Source organism: Diadema antillarum, unplaced genomic scaffold (assembly GCF_040938485.1).
Source record: "Diadema antillarum isolate AM-2024a unplaced genomic scaffold, OU_Dant_1.0 seq00000847_RagTag, whole genome shotgun sequence".
NCBI classification, from domain to species: domain Eukaryota; kingdom Metazoa; phylum Echinodermata; class Echinoidea; order Diadematoida; family Diadematidae; genus Diadema; species Diadema antillarum.
The window spans coordinates 484,060-496,336 of record NW_027271721.1 but is presented as its reverse complement, the minus strand read 5'-3'; the positions used below and the strand labels follow the sequence as shown (position 1 = coordinate 496,336).

At 37.9% G+C, this 12,277-nt stretch overlaps 1 protein-coding gene across 1 annotated transcript in view; it reads left to right on the top strand.

The window, feature by feature from the left end:
• LOC139740344 (macrophage mannose receptor 1-like) overlaps positions 1–8,221 on the top strand; it is a 99,655-nt gene extending 91,434 nt beyond the window's left edge. Inside the window, exon 44 of the mRNA XM_071650938.1 lies at positions 8,016–8,221. Coding sequence (XP_071507039.1) covers positions 8,016–8,221 — 206 coding nt within the window. The remainder of the gene's footprint in view (positions 1–8,015) is intronic.
• Positions 8,222–12,277: the final 4,056 nt, after the last annotated feature.

The following is a 12,277-nucleotide window of genomic DNA, read 5'->3' as shown; positions in this document are numbered from 1 at the left end:
CTTAGAATAATTATGCTCTGTATTATTTCGCAAAAAAAAGGGTTAAAAGCCCAATTCTCATATGTCCACCAATATCAAGCAATCCCTTCAACGTTGTAAGAACACTGGTACTTCTGTCAATAGGCCCTTTGTTCCCAAAACACAATAACAGAAAACTAAGCACGTTTATACTTTATTATAATATGTTGATGATGCCGTCTGATGTAGTTTTGGTTGAGATGGTGTATCACGTTTCAATTTGTTTTCAATTTAGATACTCATCGAGAAACCTCATTTCATAATGAGAAACATAATTATGGAATACAAAATAACAGACAATTCTAGAGGAATTCAAAGTTTATTCGATGAAAATTGGTTTTGAAAGGTTTAAATAACCAAAAACAAAATGTCCTAATAGGTGAAGGACCACTTTGTTTTACTTCGTTTGTGGATATCTCAGCCATTTCAAAACCGATTTTCATCACTGCTAAGAACTTTTAATTCCTCATAGAATCGTATGCTCTTTAATCTTGTTGGTGGCTTATTTGAAAAAAAAAAGTTCAAACTTGAATCCAGCCCATCTCAACCAAAAGTATGATCATCCGTTCGCAATTACTCGTGTTCCAATACCGTGTATACGTGATGGAGCGACACAAATGATAATCCCCGAGATCAATAACAGAATGAAGATAGCCCGATACGGATTCTCCGATGAGTATATAGAAGTGCAGTTCCACGAGAAGTATTGTTATAAAGATAAAATTTAGAGACAGAAACAGATACTTAGCCTATAGCCAAACATAAGTTACCCAACAGTCCTTGGAGAGAATACGAGTCAGATCATGTAGCTACAATGTTCAGCTCCATGGTCAGATCAACAGTTGCAGGAGCAGATATTGTCACCTGCTCTTTTTTTTTTCTTTTTTTTGTGAAAAGTTGTAACAGGAGTGCAAATTTTTTCGAGACGTGGAGTGAAGGAAGGAGGAGATTGGTTGAAAAGGATGTCCATCTTGCGTTGCATATACGGTGACCGGATGAATTACCATGAATTTTTTTTTTTCTTCGCAAAATGAGCGTTAGCGACAGACCAGAGCGGTCGTATTTTGTTTTGAGTTTTTGTTTGTGCACGTGCCTGATGAACGGTGGTGCGCGCTTTCAGATTCCCACATTTCCGCACCCCGCCGCGGCGCGCCGCAGCCTGTTCTAATTCTGTTCCCCCATCCTCCCTCCCCCTCCCACCCCCACCCCCCAAGTTTCCTGGAAAAAATACAGCAAGAGCATGCGCATGTCGCAGAGAAGCTTCGTCGATTACATAATCACGTCATCTCACAATCCACATCAGTTCAACCACGAGCGAAAAGCGACATGTATGGCGCGCCATATGTCCAATAATTCCGATAAAGGACAAGTTCACCTTCATAAACATAAGGATTGAGAAAATGCACCAATATTAGTAGAACACATCAGTGAAAGTTTGAGGAAAATTGGACAATCGATGCAAAAGTTATGAATTTTTACAATTTTTGTGTTGGAACCGCTGGATGAGGAGACTACTATATACAGCTTGTGAGTCATATGCGTACAACAGGATAAAGAAAATGTAAAGAAAATTCAACATATTTTCACTTTTTTCGCATAATAAAAGAGCACTTGACTTGTCTCTTTCTAAAAGCAGGGGGAATAATATTACCCCTAACATATGTCGGTAACGAGTCAAGGGAATATGTACTTCTTTCAAAAGATGGAATTTTGTGAAATTCTCTTTATATTTTCCTTATATTGTTGTACGCATGTGACATCTAAGTTATTCATACAGTGCAGTAGTCTTCTCATCCAGCGGTTACTACACAAAAACTTCAAAAATTCATAACTTTTGAACGGGTTGTCCGATTTTCCTCAAACTTTCAATGACGTGTTCTCCTAATATTGCTACATTCTCTCAATCCTTATGTTTATGAGGGTGAACTTGTCCTTTAATTTTTCGACCAATAAACTTAGTTTATCCCCTAAAACTTTTATTTATTAGTCGATAAACTTAGTTTTTCGAGGGAAACTCTGTTTATTGAGTGAAAAACTGAGTTTATCATGATAAACTTAGTTTTTCATTTGATAATCAGGGTTTATCAATAAACTTATTTTTTAATTCGCTCGATAAACAGAGTTTCTTTTTTGTTGATACACTGAGTTTATAAAAAAAAAAAAAACTAAGTTTCAGTGGAGGATCCAGGTGGGGCTGCACTGGGTGCATGCCCCTCTTTTTTTTTGGTATAACAAAAGAATAAAAAGAAAAAAAAACTTTTTTTTTTTTGGCGAAGGCACCCCCTCTTTAAAAAATTATGGATCTGCCCCTGAGTTTAACAATAAACCCTGTTTATCAAGCAAAAACTAAGTTTATCGATAATTATGGTTATTTAAGCTTTACTGAAAGGGAGCTCAGTCTCATAAATGAATTGCAGCAGGCTATGTAAAATATGTCATTTTAACAACTGTTGCAATGTGACTATGAGTGTCGTTTAACACCTGAGGCTGGTAATACCCCACACGAGCACTGGTAATGCTAAGCTAAAAGCGCCCACTACTGACAAAGCTTGATTAACTCTGATTATCTATAAACTCAGTTTATGGACCGCAAAAAACCTAGTTTATCGCCGTAAAACTTAGATTATCAGTCGATGAACTGTAGGCCTATACCGGTAAGTAAGAAAAAGAACTACGGGTACGTTATTCACAATAAACATAGTTTTTCTTGTGATAAACTGGGTTTTTCTTTTGATAAACAGAGTAAAAAAAACTTAGTGTACCGCTCGATAAACACAGTTTTTCTTGAAAAAAAAAACAACAACGACGTAGTTCATCGACTTTTAATATAAACTGAGTTCTTCGGCGATAAACTCGTGTAATCAACGATAAACTAGTATTGGGCAAATGGCGCGCCATAGACATGTAGACCTCGCATGGGCGATCAAGCGGAGGGGCGCGCGAGTGAGAGTGGCTCCACATCCAGCTGGTGCCTGTAGTTTGGAAAGAGGACCCCGTAAAGACCCGTGTGTAGCCCCATCATACTTTCTTCACCAAGACCATTGCAGAAACTTGCGAGGACCTGCGTTTGGTTACTTGCGTCAGTTTCACTTCTGTTCAGTCTTTTCTTGGACTCGGATTGTCGTGCATGCATGTGATAAGTGACTGTGAGAAGTGCTGTCAACCATTAAAATTGATCTGGATCAAACTTGTGAAGAAACGCAACAGACGAGAGGTAAATTTAGATTAGATTGTAGCGTTAGTCGCATTTCAAATTGTGCCCAAACCAGCTAGACATAGACCCTTGTGGCTATCGCTAGATCCTGTATGTTCTTCACTTACAGAATCGTTAGATGCATGTGACTATGATCTAGTCTTCTAGATTCTACTCTATCAGTCTAAATTACATCTGCTTGGAAACAAGGGAGTGCACTGGCACTGGCACTGGCACTGGCCACTGCTTCTTCTTCTTTTAGTCTGGACTCTAGGAAAAGTCATAATAGACCTTTAACAGTGAATAGGTGAGCTCCTTTAACATTGTTAGTTACTTTGCAAGATCCAACTCGCCATATCTCATCTGATCATGCTGAACTTTGTTTTTATTTTTTTTATTTTTGATTTTTTTAGAATGGTTATTGGTAGATTACCTAAAGGGGTCCTACTACACTAGATGGACACTTGATTGAGTGACGGCAACACATTGCTGGCTGACAAGCACATCACTGGGTGAAGTGACAATAAGTGACATAGTCTAGTGACTTTAAATTAATTAAAGTTTTGATAAGTTTTAGACAGTTCTGAGCTGTGCTTCACTGGGGTCCCAAACCTATCATTCTAAATTTTTGCAGTTATGTCTTGTATTTTTGTCATGTTTGATTTGGTTTGAATAAACTGAACTGAACTAGACCTATACTGAACTGTAAATTGAAATCAGGATTTAGTTGAGTTAATGACTCAGTTTGAGTTTGAAGCAGGCCTCAGGCCAGGTCAACATCCAACAGAACTTCTGAAACGTTTATAAGAAAACTCGAGAGCAACTCTTGCAGGAAGACCGGGCACTTCTGTTTACTTTAGGCCTAGGACTGGTAGGCCTATGGGAGTTATGGGAGTTAAGATGCTGCTTCCTTTCCTCAATTTTAGTTTATTTTGATTTTGTTGTGGTTGCTGCTAGTAGTAATAAGGTTAAGGGTTAGCCTCCTTCGTTGCATCGTCATTGCTAATCTGTCTGATACTGCATAGGCCTACTGCTACTCTAGGCTGGTTGCTGCTGTGTTGAGCTGTTCAGATTTTGAGTTGGTAATCTTGTTCAATGTTAAGTTGTGGCTTTTTGTGGTAGACTAACATTGCATGTGTACACAGAATTCTACATATTTTGCAAGTGGAAGGGCTCTAGAGTGAAGTGATTATAAATGCTAGATATCCTAACCATGTTAGATGTGTCAGTGCTGAATACAAAAGACTTGTATTATATAATAATAAAAGAAAAACATGTTCACATGTAAGATTCAACAGCTACACCTTCAGCATCTCTGAGTACCAAAAAAAAAAAGTTTTTTCAGCAATTGTTAAAAAGAAAATCTTGTTGAAGCTGAAAGATAAATTGAAGGAAGTTCACCTGAAATAACAATACTTACTAGAACATCCTTGCCAGTGCATGGCTTTTAAAAATTGTTACAATATAATACATCATGTCTATAGATCGGATACAAGTTGTGAGTTTGTTTGTTTTTAATAGAGACTTTACTCTATTTCAGCATTCATAGAGCTGAGGTTTAGATGACTTAAATTAGTGCAAAATTGATGTAATTAGTCTGTCCGGAGGTGTATGAGATGCAGTGAATGATTTAAATTGAAATTGAATGAATGTTACCATGTGGCTGTAGTTTTCATATTACAATGATGTCTTTTACCTACAAAAGTAGTGACAGAACCCAGCATTTCTTTGTTTTGTCTTATATGATGTTGTGTACTTGTAAATGCCTGTTAGTGCATCAGTTGAAAGTGATGGTAGCTAGATCAACCAATTTTCCACACAGCTTGTCATTGAAACTTAGTTCATGCTAATCACTGCTAAAATACCGCAAAGTGGATGATTTTTTTTTTTTTATTTGGAGGACATTCTTGAACAGATTGCAACACCCAAAACTGTACATGGTTATGATTGTCCAGTTTATTTGAACAGAAAAGAAATGCAACAGTCTCAAACATAACAGATTAAGAATTACACTATGAGCAATGCTTTCATTTCAAATAAATTGGAAAGTTTGGGTTCTTGTTAAATCCTGCTAAGTGCTATACTTACAGTTAGCATTGTTCTGGGTACATTTTGAACTTTTCTACATTGTTATCTTCGTTTTCCTTGGAACTTTAATCCAAAGCCTTGCATTATGAAATGAAAACATAGATCTACAAATCAACTCAATCTCTGAAGTGATGCTATAGTTATGACACAAGTTTCCCTCCAGTCATTATTCAAGGCATTTGGTTCTTCCGAAGCAATGAAAGGTTGATGAGCAGAATCTTAGACTGCAGTATTACATAAAGATCACTCTAGATGTTCACTTTGTTTGTGGAAAGGTAACATGAGACATGGTTTTCCTCATACTTTCAGAAAGTGCGAGTGGCTATACACATCAATAGATAATTTTCTTGGGTATAGTCAGAAACACAAGCTTTAAAATCATTTTCTGAATTATGATATATCAAATGAATCATGATTACATTGAAGAAATCAGAATATAACATGAAATGTGTTTACGCATGTTAAATAGAGAAACAAATTTATGTTCTAAAAACTCACTAACCTACAAAAATTATAACCTGCAAAGATTTGCAGTTTTTCACAAGTTTAAATGTTAAATTGCATCATTGTCAAAGACTTCTCACTTTGGATGTAGCATTTGTACTTAGAATATCTTCCTATACTCTGTCCCTAATGGTTACGTTCTTTGTTGTACTGTCATACAAAATTATTTCATTGAGGGACAATCTGATGATATTTCATAACTTCAATTATAAACATGTTTTCTTTTAGAGCTTGGACTTTCATGGTTCTGCTCATGGATTTGATTCTGCTGTTTTAACCGTCAAAGCTGCTGAAAAATGTATTCACCAGGAGGACAACGGTAATTAATGCTTAGAATTTCTTTCCTCGGATGATTTTACACAGTCTGAATTCATACCTGCCTCTTTAGTCTTAGCCTCATTGTTATGTTTTAATTGCCTTGACTTGCCCCTCATTTGTTTTTGTTTTTTGTTTTTGTTTTTGTTTTGTTTTGTTTTTTCAGAGAGGGGAATGATAAATTGCATGGCTTCATTTTAACACAATGTCAATGATGCAAGCATTATGTTCGACCATTTCTCCACTCTGGAAATATTGTTGATTGGACAACGTTTTACTCAAATTAACTGATACTGTACAGTCTTTGCATAGGGTTCACCATCTTCCCAGCATTGTAGCCAGAGAGTAGTACATATACTGTATGTGTTGATGGTTTCATAAAGTTAGCATGGGTCTAGTACAATATCATAGAGAGCTAAAATAGAGTATACACATGCTCACATTTTTACAGAATTCAAAATTTCTTTTGGATTTATATACTGGAATACAATCACTCAAACCAACCCTGCAGTGGGTGGTACTGGTTGAACAGGCAGTCAACTAGCTACTGCATGCTAGTTTCGGGATTACTTCTTTAATCCAATATCTAATGTTCCCTCAATGAGTTTTCTGCCAAGGTGCTGAAGCGCTTATCCACGAGCCCCATGTTCATTGAAAGATCAGCATAAATGACAATTAGTTGTTTCAGCTAAAGAATGAAGACCCAGGAGCAGGGAAAATCTGTGTATTCCAAAGATTATGCAATTTAGATTTAAATTATTCCTTTTCTGTACTCTTTTATTCCACTGGCCTTGCTTGCACTATACTTCCCATAGTTTCACACCATTTACACAAACACAATGATATGCTGCATACTAATGCTTGCTGTAACCTGTTGCTGAAGAATTTTTTCATGGTAGATTCTCTTTTACTAGTAGTACAAGGGAACATGCCCCATCAATCTCAAAGCATGATGCTAAATTTTGTTCTTGCGAAGTGCAAAGTTCGAGGAATCTTCCTTTCTTCACTTATCCTACAATGTATGGAAGGTTAAGTGAATATATAAGACCTGCAAACTTAGGATACAAAATTTATGTTCACACATAGTCCTTATCGTCAGTGATAGTTACTTTCCTAGAGAAAACGGGAATAATAAATGTAGTATCCATAAATTATAAGTGTTAGTAACTAGTCAAGGAATGAAATGGTGTTGAATTTTCTTTTTGGATATTTTCTTGGTGTCATTTCGCTACTGTGACATCAAAAACTGTTGTAACCATCTTGTCCAGTGCTGAGGGCACATATTGATGATAGTCAATTAATAGATTATAAAATGTCTTTATTTAACTTTTCAGTGAAATGTCTGATTGTTCCCAAATGCCCTTTATGTCCTCTATCAAAATTTCAGTGTTTCCCAATTCCAGATATTCACACCACTTCAAAAATTTTTGTGTATTGTATAAATAAAAAGTCAGTAGAACCTGTCATTGATTATCACTCTGACATTGTTTGATATGACATGATTCTTATGTTGTAGTTTGTGTGTAATCATGTAAGGTCATGTTAGTCATACATGTATTCTTCTGATGTTTCATAAATATACTGTGACCAAATGATTTGTGTCTCTGAATTACCTTTGAATCCCCCCTCAAAAAAAGAGAAAGTTTGTTGTCTAATAAACAGTACATTACAAAAGATAGATGTATGTACCTTTTTAATTCAAGCAAAAGTTAGGTCATGCAGGATGTCTATTTTATACGTGATTGAATATTTATATGAATCATAGTAGAATCATTGGAGTATTTAAAAAAATATGACTTTGAAATTTGTTATTAAATGTAGGATTTGCCTTTTTAAGGGAGGAAATCAGTCACATTTATCATCTTTATAACCATTTTTCTCTTGTACATTTCATTAGGTATCCACCAAATTCTGGTCAATACCAAGGACAGCTGCTTCCTGCACCTAGCAGTGGACAGGGTTTGCTACCCCCACCCAGAAGTGGACAAAGTTTGCTACCCCATCCAGGAAACATTCCAAACCAGGAGAACATGGCATGCCAGGGAAATGTGCCCTATCAGAGGAACCTGTCCTGCCAAGCGAATGCCTTTGTACCGGGAGTGACTCAACATTTGACAGTAATTCAGCCTTTATCATGCCTTCCAACACCGCTCTTTGTGCCAACATCTACTAGGAACAACTGCCCACCAGTGCCCACTGCTGCCACAATGTTTCCTGTGTCCTCCTACCAGCCACTGCCGCCTCCGGTGTTTGCCAGTGGCTTGCCGCCGACTCCAGTCCCGCCCTGTAGCATTCCAGGAAACCAGGGACAGATTTCACCAAACCAGTCTACAAACATTGGGACTAACATCAGTCCAGGATCATATCGCCCTCCGGACCCCTTTTCCCCCACCTCACCCCATCAACAACCCCAAAGTGATATTCCTCCCCTTCTTCCTTCTCCAATGGTGCCTCAACCTTTGTTTCGCCGAGGAATGCACACTCCCACCAAGAGGCAATCCACAAATGCGGACAGATCATTGAACAAAACAGAAAAGGCTGATTTATATAGGTGAGACTCTTGGGTACTTATCCATGCATTCTTGTTTTCACCTTCTCCTAGTACTGGCTTGCCCAAGTACCCTTGGTAGTCTACAGACAGTGTAATCATTGCACAACAACAACAAAAACATTTGTAAAAGTTCATTGTGTTTAAATTAAATGAACAACATATTTTGACAAGATGAAATAGTGCCCTTTCATGCGTAAGATTGTAGGGAACTCGCACCACTCACGCCATTTGTATATTTCATACATCTCTACTTGTCTTGATGACCAGGAGTGACCGGGCTTGTGATTCACACAACTTTCTGGACTCACAGGAGCCCATTTGCCATGTTTGCATTGCCAGTGATTCATTACAGTTTGTTATGTTTTGTTTCAGAACATTTGGTGTGGTGCTGCAGGAGCACGGCCCACTGGAAGTTACTGACAAGCGTCTACTCAGTGTCTTCATGGGCCTCACGCCGTTCCAGCGCCAGGGTATCAAGTACTTGGGGGGCCTGAAAGACTTCTTCCAGCAAAGCCAAGTCTTTCATTTGGATGGCGATGTGGTGTGCCTAGTCTGGCAGAAAGAGGAGGTGGGCGTGTTTTGAGCAGGGGAAAGTGGTATCATGAGCATGAGTATCCAGCTTGCCAATGAAGTATTTAAAAGTTTGTATGATTTAGACTGATGCCCTTTGTAAAAGGATTATTCACTAATGCTCTAACTGATGATACATGTATGGATGAACTATACATGCCCTGAATCTTCTAACCCGTTGAGAACGGACTAATTTTGCTACAACACGCATTTCCCATAGACCCTTGCCCGAGTATACTCGGGACTCGCCCTCAAGGGATTAATAGCCATGAGTAGTGATACTGACTTCATGCATCTGTCATAAGAACAGCTTCATTTCTTGGTTTTCTGAAAAAGTGAAGAGTTTGTGAATACACCGTAGTTGGTTTACAAGCTACTTGTCACTGTTGAAACAGTGTTGTTGTGTGTCATAAGTGTGGTTTAAATACGCTGTCTTCTTGCCACTCACGAACAGGAATAATCAGATGCTTCAATTTTTGTCTGCCCCTGAATAACATCTAACATTAGTTTTGATCAACACGTGAATTCTGAACATATGCCTGGTATAATGCTTTTTTTTTTTTTTTTTTTTTCAATTTGTTGTGTTTTAGGAATCGACTGGCAAGAAGCCAACTGGCTCTGACAACCAGCAAGACACCAAAGCGCAACAGCCGCCCAGTATGTTGTACCATATTTTTTACCTTTTTCTCCCCACTTAGAATATAATTTTCATATGAATGTTAAGTTTCTTCTAAAATTTGATTGGTAGCATGCTTAATAAAAGGTGCAATTTCCCCATTATCCTGATCGGATTTTATTTTTGTCTTCAAAATATGTTTTATTTTGTGTTAATTGTGTTTTTTTATTTGTTTGCTTTTTTGTTGTATTATTTTTTGTTCTTTTAGTGTGCATTGGTATTTATTTTTTGGTCTGCAGAGTTTACCACTCCTACAAAAGGAGGCAGATCGTCTGCTTCACCTGTCTTGCGAAGCCCACAGAAACCCTCTACTGCTAGGGCAGGGGAGAAGGTGTCAGATTGGCGGGGTCAGGGGAAGGCATTGGTGCCTGAGCACCAAACCCAGAGTAGTAATGAGACAGAAGGTAGGTACAGTACAATGTCATGATGTCAAGGCGTTATGTGTGCACATTTGATGTTTGAAGATCTTTCTGTTAACAACACAATAGACTCTACACACTTGTGCGAATTTGCACTTACCACTATGCTTTGACATTCGAAACTTTTCAGTGGGTGTCAAGAACCTCTGCTGAGATCAAGACAAGGATAAAAATCATGTTTACAATTAATCCATTCGAGGATGGTTGCAGTTGTTTGTATGTGTATGTATAAAACACTGGGATTTAAGAGTTTCATCTTGCACAAAAATTGTATGGAAGAGACCATATAGTGCAGGCAAAAATATTAATTTTAGACCATTGTTACACCAAGTTGGGAGAAATGTACACAACAAAGTCAACAGTAAAAGTTTTGGTTCCAATGTCTTCATTATAAGACATGGTCTTGGACTATTTTGGTACCTTCAAATTCACAATCTGGCAGCTCTTTCACTTTTATGCTGGTGGTTCAGAACTACTCACATTTTCTACTGTTGGTCTTGTGTGGGCATATGCTTGTGTCTGTTGGTCAAGAGAGTTCACATTTAGTATATTTAACTATACTTACATTGATTTTACTGATTTCACAACAGTTGTTTCTATCCCTAACTCACATTTTAGAACTATTTTAAAGCAATAATGCTGGGTTTTTGTGTCATCTGCAAATGGTAAATTATATCTAAGTGAAGCCATGTCTGCTCATGTACACATTCTAAATTCATCTATGCTCCAACACTCCTCCCTAGGCTCTGATGAGGATGGAATTGATGATGAATGGGAAGGGGAAGAGGAGGAGGAAGAGGGAGAGTATGGCTGGTGGTTAATAGATTCTATCCATGCTGAAGAAGAGGACTGGAAGAGCGTCTCGCCCCTCCAGGGCAGAATTGGGGGTGGTTACTTTGACGATTTTAGGCTGCTAGAAAAGGAAGGTAGGGTTGTCTGGTTAACTGTTGCATTCACTGATTACTTTGTGTTTGTGAATTACCCTGAAATACTAACAAGTATGTAGCAACCCCCAGAATGTTCCACGATCTAAAGTACTAATGACAGAGACTCCAACTCTCCCATTTTCGATGGGAGATCTCCCGCCGAAAACCCATTTTTTGCAAAATCTCCCATTCTCCCGCTGGAGATTTGATTTCTCCCGCCCTGGCTCTGTGTCTCCCGGTGGAAAGGATTTCTTACTTATTGCTATCGTATGTTGAAAAAATAAGCCTTAGATAGCACCAGAGAACATCTGGAACCCTAGGAACTTCGTACTTCCCACACATCAACTTGGAGTCTCCCGTTTGCTAGGGGTTTCGGGCGGGAGAATCTCCAGATCAGAAGGTGCTTGGGGTTGGAGTCTCTGTAATGATCCATCTAAATGTTATGTGCATTTGCTGTGTTTAGCACACTGTGTGGTTTATTCAAGGCATTCTTAGAGATGTGTGTGAATTTCTGTGAAAGTGTGTTTCGTCTTTCTGTCTGTCAGTTAGTGCAAGGTGGTATATATTAAGTTTATGTTGTCTGTTGTTTGTGTCGTGACCATAGTAGAAAGAAAAAACCTAAACACACCATACGATTCAACACCAAATATCAATCTTGTGACAGACAGTATTGACCAATGTGCCTGCTCCATGGATGAAGATTTTTTTATTGATTTATTACTATGAGATTAAAGAATTAGAATTTGGATGATGTGAAAGCTTACTGCAGGACATCTATTGGTCTGTCACACATGGCTTTTAGTATTAAAAAGGGCATTGTGATGATTTTGTTATGACAGTAACTTTGGGTTGTCATTCATTCATAAGACTACTCTTCTAGACTTTAGAAAAAATAAAGCTGGATCACAGAAATTTTGATCTTCATTTGTGACCTCCCAAATTTACTAATTATAACAGCAATTGTAGACTATGAATTTCATCTGTATTGAAATGATTAGAAATAATGCCTCTGGCCAC